This window comes from Quercus suber, unplaced genomic scaffold (genome assembly GCF_002906115.3).
Source record: "Quercus suber isolate HL8 unplaced genomic scaffold, Cork oak 2.0 scaffold_1151, whole genome shotgun sequence".
In the NCBI taxonomy this organism is placed as follows: domain Eukaryota; kingdom Viridiplantae; phylum Streptophyta; class Magnoliopsida; order Fagales; family Fagaceae; genus Quercus; species Quercus suber.
Window position 1 is genome coordinate 1 of NW_027070551.1, and position 18,237 is coordinate 18,237.

An 18,237-nucleotide genomic window follows, 5' to 3' on the forward strand; every position below is an offset into this window, starting at 1 on the left:
CTTCATCCTTTGGCCAACTGCTGCAAGCTGATCGTCTTTCTGCTTTACCAGCCCTTCTTAGAATTTAGCTGCTCAATCAAAACCTAGATCTGGCTCTTTAGAAGTGTTATGGGCGTTCATAACAGCAATTAAGTTTCTCGTAGACCAAAAGCCTCACCCTCCAACGCCTCCACTTTGGATGTGGCTACGATAGCCTACTCCTCATTGGCTAGGTATGCGGAAGTAATGTGCATCATTCTCCCAACACCTGACAACATAAAGTTTTGTTATGACCAGATCTGTATGGGCAATTGAACACTTAAGGATGAAACAATAGAACAAAATGAAGAAGGTTACCTGCATGAGTTTGGAAACATGACAGCTCACCATCTTGTGGGATGGCACATCTGAAATATCCTTCATCTCCTTAGGAGTAAAGAGCTCATTTTCCTGATCCATGGCTGCCCGACATCACCCAGACACTAAAGCCTATCTTCTCTTTCCTTTATCCTCGATCTTTCGTTTCTTCGAAGGAGGATAACCTCATCAATTGAAACACCAAGAGTAGTAGTGCGGCCTTCACCCAGGGTAGGGTGGACGAACCCTTCTCCTTGCCTCTTTTTCTTTCTCCCTTGTCAGTAATCCTTAACCTCCTTTGGCCAATACTGGAAAGGGGCTCGTTCTTCTTCCGCTTAATCTTTGCATACATTTCCTTATTGAACTTGTTCGTCATCTCTGCACCAAAAGAGCAAGGGGTTAAAGCAGGGAAAAAAGAGGAAAGACGGATCCAATATATCGAGACAACTCACATTTCCTCTCTTCCCGATCAAGTGCACAAGATGTAATGAGAAGGCTCTAGCCCTAAACAATGACGAGCTAACGTGCGTGGATCAACTAGCTCGTTAAAATCCTCGATAGTGCTTACGTACTTGACAGCCCCTTAAACCTACTCCTCAAAATTATCCTTAAGCTCAGGACGTTCTTTTACTACAAAATAGAAAACTATGCAAGATTAGAGGGACGACTAACAAAACAAAAGATTAAAAATAAAACATCCCATTGGAGGCAAACGCACCAAGCTGAAGGTCTCCCACCAGTGCAGCAACCTAAGGACGTCCCCCCAAAGGTCGTCAGAAAGAGTCTCCCAACCATCACCACACGAAGAAGTATCTAGACTTCCAGTAATAGGAGGACGACGAGAGGTTGACAACGAGGCGAGACTTTCTATCCCAGGTAAAAATTCATAATACCCAAACTCCTTGGACTCTTTTAAGCAGTAGAGATAGATGAACTCATTTAAGCATGATCATATCCCCATCAGCTATAGTCGTCCAAATCACCATGCAGCTTATAACGATTCTCCAAGAATTCAACATATGCTGCCCCAAGCAATGTTCAGGTGGTGAAAAAACTGCATGATGAATGGATGGATGGGAAATCTAAGGCCACACAAGAGCGCAACCTCATAAAAACAAACCTCACCATGAGCAAAGGCACAAGACTTCTCACCCTTCCTAGGAAGACAAACCCTAGTCTCATCAGAGAACTAGAACCTATCCCTAAACTTACTAAAGACATCTGCCTTCAAAGTGCACTTTTCTTTAAGGGCATGGAAAGGACGAGGTGTGGCAGAAGCAGAAGGGTGAGAGGAACAAAGGTACGAAGGAAGGCGCGGAGGTAGCTGTGTCTATCCCTCCCCAACCTGCCTACATTAGAAGACGAACCCTTCTCCAGATGACCCGATCTCACCTCAGACCCCATACTTTCCCTCCTTAAATCCCACGCACAGATTTAAACCAAGCTAGGGATTTGTACAACAATGAATATAAGTCACCCAACACCAAACCAAGGCCACTATCACCTACAATGAAATCCCCAATTTGTGGGTATGTATCACTAGAGCAATATGAAAGTGCACCTAATGGGTCACTAGAAGAATCTACCAGCAATGGAGGGAGAAGTGTGCCTAATTTCAGAGTAATCCACCATTAAGGAAAGTAACACAACTCAAAAGGAAATAGGAGCACAAAAGAAAGGAATACAGTAAAATTCAGAAAGGAAAAAGGCGTAAATAAGGGGCTACCTAGAAATAAGGAAGGAAACTAAGAAGGCAAAGAGAAAAATGCCCAACTGTGAAGCCAAAAAAAAACAAACGCAGAAGGAAAATGAAGAAATTAGAAACGAAAGGCAAGGGTTAAAAAGGTTTGCCTTGAAAAGTGCAGGAAATCTGAAAAGGTTTCACCAGAAACGAGACCTTTCAGCCAATCAGAGTAGGACATGGGCCAGGATGTGTGCCACACCACCACGGAGCAATTAATATTGGGAGCAAAACCCCAAACGCCCCAAGCGCTAAAAAAAAAACAAAAAAACAAAAAAAAAAAAAAAAAAAAAAAAATCCTATATTCCTATAACCATCCAAAATATGGACAACCTCGAAATAAGGGGCAGCTAATAGTCCTGATCATATCCTCTCCATAGAGAAGGCAGTGGACAAGAGTAACTCCAAGATTTGACCAACTAGTGGTGACCGCCAAGCGAGAACGAATCCATCCGACTCAATCATTGATAAAGCATTACAAAACAATGATGAGCTCTCGTATCGTTGGAGAGATATTTCACCATTAACACCTTACAGAGGTGTTACTAATACGGAGATGAAACCACCATTAAGGCAGCACCAACGGCTAGAATGAAGAAGTAAGCACCTATATAGACCTACCCATAAGACCTAAAACCATCCACACAAAAGTAAAATAAAATAAAATAAAACTCTAGTTCACATACATTGATATTCCAATACTTCTTTCTTATTCTAGCCATTCTAACTTTAGCATCGGAGGCTTTGTGGCTAGCACCACACCGTGACCCACACTTCTTCCTTTCACCATCCATTTTCTCAGGATCAGGTTGGCCGTGGACACCCCACTCTAGACGATCATTTTGACTGACAATTCGAGCATCGTCATTATCAATAGAAGCTACCATTGTTTTTAAGTAAATTTTCTCATTTTGAACTTTATCTATCTCATTTCAATTTCCTATTTAGATAATATGATAGTAATTTGTATGTAAAAATTTGAACACAATGATGCATAACCAGATGTGGGAGTATTTTTTGCTACAGTTAAAAAAAAAAAAAAAAAAAAAAAAAAAAAAAAAAAAAAAAAAAAAAAAACCCTTGAACTTTAGAGTAGTGACTAGTACACTCTCTAAAAACTTTTATTTTAGCCAATTTACTCTCTCAACTTTACATATGTGCTAAATTAGTACATCAATTAATATGTTGTTAAAAAACTAACAGACTACTCACGTAAGATGCATATATAACATGAAAATTACCAAAATCAAACTTTTGGGAGTGGAAGTGTGAAACCCATAAAGAGAAGAGAGAGAAACTAGGTTTAGTTTAGCAAAAAAGAGAGTATAAGAGCATCCACAGCAGTGGAGCTATAATTATAGCTATTTGGCACCACAAAAAACCATTTTATCTATTTTATCTACACACATGCTGCAGTAGTGGATCTATTTTAGCTTTCAACACAATAAAATAATATAAAAATCACAATAAAATAATATATATCCACAATCAGCTGTTTATTATTTTTCTCACTATTCATCTTCTCTCTGTCTTCTCCCTCTCTTTCCTCTCTTCAACCCACAACCCCCCACAGCACCACCACCATCACCACAAAAAAACCACATAAAAACTCATTAAAATAATAATAAAAACATCCACAGATATAATAATAATAATAATAATAATAATAATAATAATAATAAAAGAAAAACTAGCACAACGAAATAGATCGGTGATGGAGCTAGCACCCCAGACCACCATCAAACCCACCATCTGAACTTGATCAAGAGAGAGAAGAACAAGACCAAGAGGCACAACACCCACCGACCCATGCCATCGTCGATCGCCGATCAGCCATTGCCGAATCAAACCCAAACCACCGTTGACCAAACCAACCATCGTCAATCACGCCATCACCAACCCACTAACCCACGCCATCACCGATCATGCCATGAGATTGAGTCTAATGAAAAGAAAGAGAGAAAAGATAGAAAAGGAAGAGAGAGAGCTGAGACTGAGTCTGGCGAAAAGAAAGAGAGAAAAGATAGAGAAGGAAGAGAGAGAGAGAGAGAGAGAGAGAGAGAGAGAGAATATTTTAATGAAAAAGAGAGAGAAAAGTTATTTTTTTTTTTTTTTTAATTTTTAGCTTTGGAGCTACAGTGCACATCTATCTATAGATGTGCACTATAGCTGAATTGGTAAAAATTATACATATAGCTTGATTGCTGTAGAAGGATTTTAGGTATTTGAGGAGCTAAAAATACCAATATAGCTTTTTAACACCACCGCTGTAAATGCTCTAAGGGAATTGAGGGAGGAAAATCTTGGTGAGTTTGGATGCGGGCAATGTTTTTGGGAGTAGTCATATACTTAAGGCTTTGGACCAAAGATTAATCTTTTTTTCTTCTCATGACACCAAACTCCTAATTAAGGTATTTTGCTTCCTTCTGCATTTTCTCTTCTTTTTTATTTAAGGTTTCGATATGGTTAGTAAACTTTCCTTTTCTTTTTTTATTTTATTTTAATTTGTCATTAAACAAGGGGCTTTTCTTTTTGTACTTAAGAATCTTGTAAAAGATAGTGTCCATCTTGCAAACACAGAAGCAATGGATGAATCTGCATAGTGGAGGCCTAATATGATGTGGAAGTAGGGAGTTCTACAAAATCTCTCTCTCTCTCTCTCTCTCTCTCTCTCTCTCTCTCTCAACTGAACCTAGTTTCTCTCTTCTATCCATGGGTATCACTTTTAGATGTTTGATTTTGGTAATTTTAAAGTTGCATGTGTCTCATGTGATTAGTCACTAGTTCATTAACAGCGGATTAACTGATATTTTAATTTCACACATATATAAAGTTCGTGTAGTAAATTTGCTAAAATAAAAGTTCAAGGAATATCAGTACATTTTTCTCACATTGTTATCTAAAATACACTTTGCATCTCCGATACGAATGCTCAGATAAACCTCTACACCCCAAAATGAAAAAAAAGGAAAATGAACTTATTGACCATTCTCATTTACCACACGCGGCTTCATTTGAGCACCCCAGGCCCCAATACCAAAATAAATCCCTTAGAATTTGCCATAAATTATAAAAGCCCTTCTAAAATTTGGAGGTGTGATTTTTTTTTTTTTTTTTGGCATGTGGAATTGATTAATATGAAACGGTTGGACCACCGCAAGAACATACATGATACATCTATTGTCAAATAGTGTGGCCATAGATAGACGGCAACCTCAATTCTTGACATGATTGTGCCAAACATCAAAACCACACTCTTAATTATCCCAAAATGGTTCACAAACCCACAATATAACGTAATTGCAATTCAAAATAGCATACCTAATAACCAGCAAGGCCAATTAGCTCCCAACGATTTAATTGCTTGATATTGGAAGAAGGTTGGCGGAGAGGATTGGTAATCAAAGCGAGAGGGGGAGCCTGAAGTTGGGGGGGAAGCATTTTTCTGTTTGTAACTTTGTATTGACAAAATCTAAATAGTTTTAGTATCACATAATATTTTTTCAGCTGAAATTTTTTTTATGAAATTTTTTTTTTTTTTTTTTGATAATTGATTGTGTTATTGAAAATCCTCTGAAAAAGAAACTTGTAGATCAAAAAAGAAAGCAAGAAGCCCAACAAGAAAGTGTAGCAAACATTCTTAGATGTGCAAGACCAACAGCCGAAACCAATAGATCGTTGGCTTCGTGGGTTAGGAAAAGCTTATTTGGAGGAGGTTGTGTTTCTGCAAGGAGTAATGCAAAAACCACAAAGTATTTTATCTCCTCTAATAAACTGGTTGAAATGTTATATATTTGATTTTTCATTAAAAAATAAAAATTAACCCCATCTAGTGTGTTTACTTTGATCAAATGATAATATTTTTATGTAACTAATTTTTTCAATCAACCCAAATACTTAAAAGTGTATTACATCATAACAAATGGGACATGAATGTAATCATAAAAAAGGATTTAATGTTATTTTTCCTGAACTATTAGGAATACGCCCATGTTTAAACAAATCAAGTTTCAGTAAGGAACTCGAGTTCCACAATTTTTTTTTTTTTTTTTTAAAGTTTGATTTGCCTATAACTCGATTTTCTAAAATTTGAGTTTTACATTAAAACTTGATTTTTAGATAATCGAGTTTCAAAACGAGGGCATATCGTTAGATAGTTTTAGAAATGGAGCATTTTACTAGAACTCTTGGGCAAAAGGGGTATATCCCCATTTTGGCCCTCATATGCACTAGGTATGAATTGAATTAATCTTAGGGTGAATAAGATCTTGTAGCATTCAAAGTTTATTATAATTCAAATTAAAGAGAACTCCTTTAAGATTGGATCCTTGTATCTAGTCCTACATTTCCTACAATTCCTTTTAAAATAACTGCTCATATCTAGGGTTGTAAACAAGAGCTTTGAATGTCCAAGCTTGTTTTGAGCTTGAACTAAACTTACAAATAATGTTTGGGCTTGAGCTTGTTGAAAGATCCAAAAGTTTAAGCTTGGCTTGGCTTGGCTTGACTCACTATTCAAGCCAAGCTAGAGCTCAAACTCAAGCTTAATATTGAGTTTTTAAACTCTAGATCCAATACGAGTACATTATCAAGCCTATATTAAATATATTATCAAACACTTTTGGTTGAATAAGTGATCCAAACTCCAAATTAATTAAAAGTTTAGTAAAATATAAGCTTATTTTTCAAGCTCATATCAAACTTATTACTAAACTCATAAACCAACCTAAGCTTGCCTCATTTTTTATCGAGTCTTATTATTTACAAGCTTATTCATGAACAATCTTTTTAGCTTAAGCTCTGTTTGTTTATTAAATAATCCCAAAATCAAAGCTTATGCTTGATTTATTTATAAACAAATAAATATGAACAAATCTTTTATCAAGTCAATCTTAGGATATATATGAACAATTTGATTTATTTACAAACGACTTATATCAACGTCTTCTTAGCTAGATTGAGATCAAGCTCACACTCACTCCTACCATATCATTCATATTTCTTGGGGGGTGAGGAAGCCACATCATTCCATTGTCCATTAATGATCTGCCACCAAAATATTCATGTACTCAGTTATTATTTATTTGGGTCTAGTTAATGTATGTCCTAAAGTTATATATTAATTATATATTTTAATAAACTTTTTATGAGAAATTGAAAAAATTGTATTAAAAGTTAGCAATTTTTTAATTATCCATTAATGATCTGCCACTATAAAATTCATGTACTCAGCTATTATTTATTTGGGTCCATTTAATATATGTCTTAAAATTATACATTAATTATTTATTTTAGAAAATTTTTTATGAGAATTTTAAAAAGTTGTAAAAAAATTTAATCATTTTTTTTTCATAAATTTTTTTTAATGGTTTACTGGCTTTATGTGATACGATGGTTTCTAAATATATATATATATATATATATAAATTATTAAAAAAAAAAAAAAAAAAAAAAAAAAAGCTCATGTGATAAGGGCTATTTATAATTTTGAACGCACCCGGTGGAGCTTGAAGAGCTCATCGCCGATCTCTTTCTGATCTCTGTCTGAATCTCCCATGGAAGTAGGTGATCAACCTGAATCTCCCTCATCGCTGATCTATTCCGCCGACCCGCCCTAAGCCCTCGCCAAATNTGAAATGTTATATATTTGATTTTTCATTAAAAAATAAAAATTAACCCCATCTAGTGTGTTTACTTTGATCAAATGATAATATTTTTATGTAACTAATTTTTTCAATCAACCCAAATACTTAAAAGTGTATTACATCATAACAAATGGGACATGAATGTAATCATAAAAAAGGATTTAATGTTATTTTTCAAAATTTTAAGGGATTCCATGGTTTGTTAAAAAAAAAAAATAGAAATGTTACTTCATATAAAATAAGACCTACCTTGGGAGACATAAACAAATGAATAATTAAAAGAAGAGAGGCCTTTGAATTGTCCTTAATTTATTAAATTAACAAAAAAAAGTTTGCTATAATATTGAGAATTTGAGATCATTGCAACAAAAAAGAAGTGAAGGTAATTGTGTTTCATCATGTCCAAGCAAAACTTTGATCAAAGGCTGTTAAGCTAATTCATTATAAAAATAAATAAATAAAAAAAAGAGGCCAAGTTCTGTAACTAGTTTGACAATCATGATTGTTTATTTATTTAACTATATGGATTGACCTCAATTCCATGTATATTTGCAATGAGATAAATTTGCCTCTCTCTCTCTCTCAGTCACTCTCACCTCTCTCTCTCTCTCTCTCTCTCTCTCTCTCTCTCTCTCTCTCAACATCTCTAACCCAAGCCTCCGCCGGCCTCAACGTCACTGGCCCAAGCCTCCGCCGGCCTTAACGTCTTCGACCCAAGTCTCTTCTCACACCTCTCTCTTGCCGATCTATGATTGAGTTTTTATTTTTTTTTATGTATTTTCATATGGGTTTGGTGACTGTGGTGGTGGTGGTTGATTTTGGCTATGATAGTGGTGGTGGATGATTCTGACAGTGGGTTTGTGAATTTTGGTTGTGACGGTGGTGGATGATTTTGGCATTGACAGTGGATTTTGTGTATTTTGGCTTTGGTAGTAGCTTGTTCCTTGGTTTGGTTTTTGTTTTGTTTTTTTTTTTTTTTCTATGTTGTGTTGTGGCTGCCAAAGTAGAGTGGTGGTTGTGGCCGGTGGTGGTGGTTGTGGCTGTGGTTGTGACTATGGCTGATGGTAAAGGTGGTTGTGATTGGTGCTGTAGATGTTTTTGTGGGTAGTGTGATATAATATTTTATTGTAAGAGATATACTATTTTATTGTAATGTTTATATTATTTTATTGTATTAAAAGTTAAAATAGATTCACTGCTGCAGCATGTATGTAGGTAAAATAGATAAAGTGATTTTTTGTATAACTAAATAACTAAAATTTTAGATGCACTGGTGCAAATGCTCTTACATGTCATTTTTATGTCATACAAAATGAAAAACCAAAAAAAGCATATAGGGATAGTTACAGTAAACCCACCTGAGGTTAGGCCCGTTTTCACTTTGCCTACCCGTGGTTCAAAACTTATCACTTTACCCACTTGAGGTCCCTTCCGTTATCACTTTACCCACCTGAAGTCCCTTCCGTTAGAGATCTGTTACCCACCTTTCCCTTTGCCGTTAAAAGAACACATTTTTAGAGAAAAACAAACATAACACGAATCAAAAAGTTAGGGTATGAATTTTTTTGAAAGAGCTTGGAGGGTTTTTAGAGTTGAGTTCAAGGGTATGGTTCTGTGTAATGATCTCTGTTGTGAAATAAATGGCCATCCCTTTGCCGTTAAAAGAACACATTTTTAGAGAAAAACAAACATAACACGAATCAAAAAGTTAGGGTATGAATTTTTTTGAAAGAGCTTGGAGGGTTTTTAGAGTTGAGTTCAAGGGTATGGTTCTGTGTAATGATCTCTGTTGTGAAATAAATGGCCAAACCAAAAAAAAAAAAAAAAGAGGTATGAACACTCTTCACTCTTCAAACAACGACCCAACCCAGAACACATGGGTGGTTCATAATCGTTTTTCCCCTTCAACGACCCAACCCAGAACACTCTTCACTCATCAACATGATCTTCCCCTTCAACATGATCTTCAAACAATGACCCAACCCAGAACACCAACAGCCAAACGGCCAAACAACCAAACAGCAGCAATGACCCAACCCAGAACACATGATCAAAAAATTTTCAAACCCAGAACAGGGGCTTCTTAACGATATGATCGGGGCTTCTCGCACCCATCCCGTTGAGAGTTCTTGGACATCAAGTGGCCGGAAAAGCCTTGGCGGCTTGTAGTAACTCCAACGCGGTGGTTCTCGGCTCTGTTAAGGTGGGTTTCTCGTTAGGCTCAGTCTCCGATACCGAGGTTACTCATGGACGAGGCTATCGTGACTCTAGGTCCACCGGTGTTATGGTGGGTAGCTCGACGATGGCGGAGATTGAGGCTTCGAGTCTGACAGTGGTGTCGCCGATCCTTGGTCGGTATCCATGGGTGGTTCATAATTGTTTTTCTCCTCTCTCAGACCTGGGTGATTGGGTTGTTGATGAGTTTGTGGGAGGGGAAGATCATGTTGAAGTACAAAAGAGCCACCACCGGTGTAATACTTGTTTTAATTTCAAACAATTTGATTTGTAGTTGTTTGGAATTTTATTTCTTACATTCATATACATTTGTTTTTAATATCAAACCCTAACTTTTTGATTTGTGTTATGTTTGTTTTTCTCTAAAAATGTGTTCTTCTAACGGCAAAAGGAGAGGTGGGTAACAGATCTCTAACGGAAGGAACTTCAGGTAGATAAAGTGATAACGGAAGGGACCTCAGGTGGGTAAAGTGATAAGTTTTGAACTACGGGTAGGCAAAGTGAAAACGGGTCTAACCTCAGGTGGGTTTACTGTAATTATCCCAAGCATATATGAAAGAATATTCTAATCCAGCTAAAAGGTAGGGAGTCCAGTCCACTGTTTTATTTTTTTATTTTTTATTTTTTATTTTTTATGAGTGGTAGAGAGTCCACCATTCTTGAGATGAAAACGTTTGCATCTTTATATATCCCCCTTTAATAATTCTCCAGTATGAGTGCTCTGATCATGATACCGTATAGACAAGGTAAAAGCGAATTTACATTTTACACCTCAACACAAGCAATCTCCACGGGAGAGAGAGAGAGAGAACGAGTAGGTGGGGAGGTTGCTTTCAAAAGGGCATTATTATTGTCAAACTTTAGGGAAATTTGCTTTTATTATTTTGCTTTTGTTTTGTACATGAAAGAGACCCCTGTATCAATCTTATCGCCCAAAAAATAAGAAAAGGATAAAGGCCCCACAGCGCCCTTATTAGTTCAGAGGGGCTTGTAACCGACCCTACCCTATTCTTAAATTATAAATTATACTAGTAGTATATATGTATGATATTATTATTATAATAATAGGATAAATACTCAACATAGTAGATTACACAAGAGCCCCCACTACAATGATTGTGAGATAATATTTTAAAAATAGAAAATTGTAGGGAAATCCATGTAAAACAATAGGTAACCGAGTTTTGGGGGAAAAAAAAAAAGCAGCAGGTTTGGGTCTTGCTTGAAATGCCAATTTGCTATGATATGATGCACATTGTAATTTACGCAACTTTGAGGGTTCAACTTATGTTGGCAAGTTTCCCAGCATTTAGAAATGGATTTATTTAGGAATGAAAGTTGAGTCAAAGACTAGGCAGTCAAAGAAAATCCTTCACTCTGTTTTTCAAAACTTGCCAAAATTCAAGCAGTCAAAAATGTGTTTTAATTAAAAAAGCAGCATCTTCTTATAATAAGCAACTATTATTTACTTAAGATCTTAAACCCAAAAATTCTGAGTCGTCAGTCAAACCAAAAGAAAAGAGAAGTTTCCCGGTAGCCGTGAATATGTTTCACGAGCTGTGGTTGAAACAAACAATAAACGCGTTCGAGACAAAAATAAGGAAGAAAGAGAAGAATATCACGCAATTCTAATGAAGCCTCCACCTCACGGCGTTCGAGACGCCACGACCTCTTCCGTCATCCAATATACATACCCTCACCACCAACCCCGCTTAACTCAAAATGAAAAATTAAACCAAAAAAGAATGCCAATGCCAATGCCCCCTAAATAAATAAATTAAAAAAAAAAAATTTAAAAAAAGTCTCTCATCCTTCTTTGTTCCCTCACAAGAAACCGTCACCACCGCAAAACTCAAAAGCAACTAAGAGGAAATCATAATAAAGCGACCATGATAGACACAGAGCACTGTACTAGTTTAGGAAATCGATGAAAAAGAAAAATCTCATCGATTCTCACTCCCAGCCGGGTGCCTTGATTTAGTTTACACAAATTTAGTAAACATTTACCCCTTTTCTTTTTCTTTTTTTGTTCTTTTTTGCGCTGTACTGTACTGGTTCTAATTTATTATTACAAAGATTATATCTTTAGTTCATAAACTCATAAAAATAAAATAAAAAAGAGAGGGAGAATAAAAGAAAAGAAAAAGATTGTACTATTCTCCGAAATACGATTATGTTTTTAATATATAATATTTTTTTTATACCGGAAAAAGAAAATCCAAAATTTTGGTTTAGGGTTTATGATCTTTGAGGAGAGAAGCTAAACCGGTGACGGGCTTTGCATTTGGTCGTGATCTGTCAAGGCTCTTAGGTTTAACCGCCGGTGGTTGCCACGTAAGCAAGACATCATTCAGTTTCCCATTACTATAATTGGAAAAATCCGAAGAGTGAGAGTGAGAGTGAGAGTGAGAGGGCGTGGTTTTGTCACCGAAAATGAGATGGAGGTCACCGCAATCACTGTCTGTGTCCACGTTCGTGGTAGAAATGGTGTGGGTTGTTTGAGGTTGAATAGTTGTTGTTCGTCGTGTGTAAGGAGAGAGCCATTTGGCACGCATGTAGTCAGCTTTCCTCCAAGGCGGAAAGTGCATCCCCTTCTTCTTCAAACTCTGCTTCGCTGCCTCCGATACTATCGACGCTATTTGACCCAACCGATCAGCTTTCCCCACATATATGTACGGTAGAGATTGCAATATCGCCTTGTACGTCCCAGTCGATCTCGCTATCTCAAACTCCGATCGGAAATCTATATCCAGCAACAATCTTTCCCCTTCCACTATCACATCTATATATTCATATTCCCCTGAACAACAACAACACCACCATACATACAGCACAATCTTAAATAATAATAATTCTTCTTTTCTTTATGATTAATCGTTTCAAAACTCACAGAGAACAAAAATATTTTACCTGCTGGGTAAGAGAGAGATTTATCCCATTTGGATTTGCAAATAGAGGAATCATAGCCAAGAGATGACAGTCCATCCGTCACTATTTTCCTCAGATCCTCTTTACTTTTGTTAATTTTGTTGTTCTTGTCTACGATTTTCGCCGCGTCTGCTAACAGGTTTCTCTCCGCAACGCTAGTACAAGGGGTTAAACTCTGTTCCACAAACCACATATAATTAATAATAATTCTTTCCCTTTAATAAAATTCCTAAAGTGAGTTGAATTTGAATTAAATTGAATACCCTGAGCGTATCGAAGACATCGGATCCAGTACCAGCGGAAGAATCGCCTCCGAAATTACAAGCAAAGTCGTCAAACTCGTCTCTCTCTCTCTCTCTCTCTCTCTCTCTCTCTCTCTCTCTCTCTCAACATCTCTGACCCAAGCCTCCGCCGGCCTCAACGTCACTGGCCCAAGCCTTCGCCGGCCTTAACGTCTCTGACCCAAGTCTCTTCTCACACCTCTCTCTTGCCAATCTATGATTGAGTTTTTATTTTATTTTTATTTTTTTTATGTATTTTCATATGGGTTTGGTGACTGTGGTGGTGGTGGTTGATTTTGGCTATGGTAGTGGTGGTGGATGATTCTGACAGTGAGTTTGTGAATTTTGGTTGTGACGGTGGTGGATGATTTTGGCATTGGCAGTAGATTTTGTGTATTTTGGCTTTGGTAGTAGCTTGTTCCTTGGTTTTGTTTTTGTTTTTTTTTTGTTTTTTTTTTTTCTATGTTGTGTTGTGGCTGCCAAAGTAGAGTGGTGGTTGTGGCCGGTGGTGGTGGTGGTTGTGGCTGTGGTTGTGACTATGGCTGATGGTAAAGGTGGTTGTGGTTGGTGCTGTAGATGTTTTTGTGGGTAGTGTGATATAATATTTTATTGTAAGAGATATATTATTTTATTGTGATATTTATATTATTTTATTGTATTAAAAATTAAAATATATTCACTGCTGCAGCATGTATGTAGGTAAAATAGATAAAGTGACTTTTTATATAACTAAATAGCTAAAATTTTAGATGCGCTTATGCGAATTCTCTTACATGTCATTTTTATGCCATACAAAGTGAAAAACCAAAAAAGCATATATGAAAGAATATTCTGATCCAGCCAAAAGGTAGGGAGTCCAGTCCACTGTTTTATTTTTTTATTTTTTATTTTTTATGAGTGGTAGAGAGTCCACCATTCTTGAGATGAAAACGTTTGCATCTTTATATATCCCCCTTTAATAATTCTCCAGTATGAGTGCTCTGATTATGATACCGTATAGACAAGGTAAAAGCGAATTTACATTTTACACCTCAACACAAGCAATCTCCACGGGAGAGAGAGAGAGAACGAGTAGGTGGGGAGGTCGCTTTCAAAAGGGCATTATTATTGTCAAACTTTGGGGAAATTTGCTTTTATTATTTTGCTTTTGTTTTGTACATGAAAGAGACCCCTGTATCAATCTTATCGCCCAAAAAATAAGAAAAGGATAAAGGCCCCACAGCGCCCTTATTAGTTCTGAGGGGCTTGTAACCGACCCTACCCTATTCTTAAATTATAAATTATACTAGTAGTATATATGTATGATATTATTATTATAATAATAGGATAAATACTCAACATAGTAGATTACACAAGAGCCCCCACTACAATGATTGTGAGATAATATTTTAAAAATAGAAAATGGTAGGGAAATCCATGTAAAACAATAGGTAACCGAGTTTTGGGGGAAAAAAAAAAAGCAGCAGGTTTGGGTCTTGCTTGAAATGCCAATTTGCTATGATATGATGCACATTGTAATTTACGCAACTTTGAGGGTTCAACTTATGTTGGCAAGTTTCCCAGCATTTAGAAATGGATTTATTTAGGAATGAAAGTTGAGTCAAAGACTAGGCAGTCAAAGAAAATCCTTCACTCTGTTTTTCAAAACTTGCCAAAATTCAAGCAGTCAAAAATGTGTTTTAATTAAAAAAGCAGCATCTTCTTATAATAAGCAACTATTATTTACTTAAGATCTTAAACCCAAAAATTCTTAGTCGTCAGTCAAACCAAAAGAAAAGAGAAGTTTCCCGGTAGCCGTGAATATGTTTCACGAGCTGTGGTTGAAACAAACAATAAACGCGTTCGAGACAAAAATAAGGAAGAAAGAGAAGAATATCACGCAATTCTAATGAAGCCTCCACCTCATCTCACGGTGTTCGAGACGCCACGACCTCTTCCGTCATCCAATATACATACCCTCACCACCAACCCCGGTTAACTCAAAATGAAAAATTAAACCAAAAAAGTGACCTGAAGAATGCCAATGCCAATGCCCCCTAAATAAATAAATTAAAAAAAAAAAATTTAAAAAAAGTCTCTCATCCTTCTTTGTTCCCTCACAAGAAACCGTCACCACCGCAAAACTCAAAAGCAACTAAGAGGAAATCATAATAAAGCGACCATGATAGACACAGAGCACTGTACTAGTTTAGGAAATCGATGAAAAAGAAAAATCTCATCGATTCTCACTCCCAGCCGGGTGCCTTGATTTAGTTTACACAAATTTAGTAAACATTTACCCCTTTTCTTTTTCTTTTTTTGTTCTTTTTTGCGCTGTACTGTACTGGTTCTAATTTATTATTACAAAGATTATATCTTTAGTTCATAAACTCATAAAAATAAAATAAAAAAGAGAGGGAGAATAAAAGAAAAGAAAAAGATTGTACTATTCTCCGAAATACGATTATGTTTTTAATATATAATTTTTTTTTTTATACCGGAAAAAGAAAATCCAAAATTTTGGTTTAGGGTTTATGATCTTTGAGGAGAGAAGCTAAACCGGTGACTGGCTTTGCATTTGGTCGTGATCTGTCAAGGCTCTTAGGTTTAACCGCCGGTGGTTGCCACGTAAGCAAGACATCATTCAGTTTCCCATTACTATAATTGGAAAAATCCGAAGAGTGAGAGTGAGAGTGAGAGTGAGAGGGCGTGGTTTTGTCACCGAAAATGAGATGGAGGTCACCGCAATCACTGTCTGTGTCCGTGTTGGTGGTAGCGGTAGAAATGGTGTGGGTTGTTTGAGGTTGAATAGTTGTTGTTCGTCGTGTGTAAGGAGAGAGCCATTTGGCACGCATGTAGTCAGCTTTCCTCCAAGGCGGAAAGTGCATCCCCTTCTTCTTCAAACTCTGCTTCGCTGCCTCCGATACTATCGACGCTATTTGACCCAACCGATCAGCTTTCCCCACATATATGTACGGTAGAGATTGCAATATCGCCTTGTACGTCCCAGTCGATCTCGCTATCTCAAACTCCGATCGGAAATCTATATCCAGCAACAATCTTTCCCCTTCCACTATCACATCTATATATTCATATTCCCCTGAACAACAACAACACCACCATACATACAGCACAATCTTAAATAATAATAATTCTTCTTTTCTTTATGATTAATCGTTTCAAAACTCACAGAGAACAAAAATATTTTACCTGCTGGGTAAGAGAGAGATTTATCCCATTTGGATTTGCAAATAGAGGAATCATAGCCAAGAGATGACAGTCCATCCGTCACTATTTTCCTCAGATCCTCTTTACTTTTGTTAATTTTGTTGTTCTTGTCTACGATTTTCGCCGCGTCTGCTAACAGGTTTCTCTCCGCAACGCTAGTACAAGGGGTTAAACTCTGTTCCACAAACCACATATAATTAATAATAATTCTTTCCCTTTAATAAAATTCCTAAAGTGAGTTGAATTTGAATTAAATTGAATACCCTGAGCGTATCGAAGACATCGGATCCAGTACCAGCGGAAGAATCGCCTCCGAAATTACAAGCAAAGTCGTCAAACTCGTCGTCAGAGCTGTCGTTGCTACTGCCGTTGAAGCAATTGCAGCGGTTTCGCCCGTACTTGCTCGTCGCTATAGACTGCTGCTTTGTCTCATTGTTGTCTTCAATAAAACTCTGCACCATTTTTGCCAAGCAAACGGAGCTCGGCTCCAACTCTGCTACTCCTCCATGGGCTTCGCCGCCACCGCTGGGCTTCTCCGCCGACGATATCCTCAGAACACTAGGGAATTGCCGATCAAACAACCTCTTCAGCCGCGATTTCAACACCGCTGGTTTCACCGTATCGGTTCGAACCGGTTCTTCAGCATCAATATCAATAGGTTGGATCTTCATCGGAAATGGCATGCTCAATGTTCAATTAACACCCAAAAGCAACAAACAAGCAGACAAAAAAAAAAAGAAATGTATGCTCCGCTCTATACTCTAAATTCCTTTCCGCCCTGTCAGCTCTGCTTGATTTTTCAAAGCTCCGATCCGCTTTGAAACTCAGACTCAACACTACACAAAAATTTAATCAAACATTGTCACTCAAAACCCATCACTCCCTCTGATTCTTTGCATTTACTTCACACAAAAATGTACACGAACAAGAAAGGCAATAAAACGTGAATCAATGCTACCACTCAACAGATTCAATACACATTCACCATCTTTTCTAAATTCTCTCAAGCAATACAAGCCAAATTCTCCACAGTTTCAAAATTCTGTCCGATCAACTGGTCAATCTAGCCCAAAACTAAACTAGCCCAAAAAAACCTACAAAAATTTATTTACTCGCATGAAATTGGTACCTTCTTGTTGAATTATAGTATCATTTTTTTTTTGGTCTTGCGATGAAGAAAGGAATAATTTTTGGGAATAGGACAAAGAAAGAACATGGCTTTCGTTCAGGGCTTTTCGTGGAAAACGTGACGGCGATGATCGGAGATATGGACAATGGGTATTTGAATGGACGAGAAGGTCACCAGAATTAGCATTTTCCGGCTATAGTGAGAGAGAGAAAAGGAGGGCCTTGTTGATTATGGTTTTTGGTGGAGACCGATGGAGTGGGTGGTGGTTTGGGCATTTATAAGAAGCAGCTAGACTGACTCTCTATCTGTCTATCTGATCTGTATTTGTATTTGTATTTGTATTTGTATGTGCTGACTAGGATTGTTTTGGCCACCTCTACTCATACGTGGCACCAATTATCTTCACACTACACTCTCCTGACCTGTCCAGCGCCGCACGTAGTTATACCTTCTGGACGTTTCTAATGTTGCACACGAGTGTCGTGTAGATGATCGTGGGCGGTCACCATTGGCTCAGATTTCATACTTTAAATTACTAGACTAACCTTCCACTATTATGGAATATCGGGCAGATGCCCCTCGTATTCTGGAGAAGATATCGTAAACCGTCTCCAGGTTCAGGGAGCGATGTGATGGTGGCAAAATATGTAATTTTTTGAAAATGAAAAATGAAAAATGCACAAAATTTGGTTTGTTTGTGGCTTTGTGCCTTGTGGGGTGGGGGCCTGGGGGTCA

General features: G+C 37.2%; 2 protein-coding genes across 2 annotated transcripts; both read right to left on the reverse strand.

Annotated features, from left to right (window-relative positions):
• Positions 1–12,087: 12,087 nt before the first annotated feature.
• LOC112021144 (uncharacterized) lies at positions 12,088–13,229 on the reverse strand (the record flags this gene model as incomplete). The annotated part of the gene is made up of 3 exons (XM_065769420.1): positions 12,088–12,757; positions 12,868–13,060; positions 13,149–13,229. Coding segments are annotated over 3 exons (843 nt in total), but the record flags the coding sequence as incomplete, so codon positions are not given.
• Positions 13,230–15,290: 2,061 nt separating this feature from the next.
• Positions 15,291–17,790, reverse strand: LOC112030765 (uncharacterized). The gene is made up of 3 exons (XM_024063431.2): positions 16,637–17,790; positions 16,356–16,548; positions 15,291–16,245 (listed from the first exon to the last, which is right to left on the reverse strand). The coding sequence occupies exons 1-3, from the start codon at positions 17,054–17,056 to the stop codon at positions 15,671–15,673; spliced, it is 1,188 nt and encodes a 395-aa protein (XP_023919199.2). The 5' UTR covers positions 17,057–17,790; the 3' UTR covers positions 15,291–15,670.
• Positions 17,791–18,237: the final 447 nt, after the last annotated feature.

Bases quoted from the DNA above. Each gene is read 5' to 3' on its own strand.
- LOC112030765 (XM_024063431.2), bottom strand. From the start codon at position 17,056: ATGCCATTTCCGATGAAGATCCAACCTATTGATATTGATGCTGAAGAA. The intron at 16,549-16,636 runs GTATTCAATTTA...TTTGTGGAACAG, and splicing joins ATGTCTTCGATACGCTCAGG to AGTTTAACCCCTTGTACTAG. The intron at 16,246-16,355 runs GTAAAATATTTT...GTTGTTGTTCAG, and splicing joins ATCTCTCTCTTACCCAGCAG to GGGAATATGAATATATAGAT.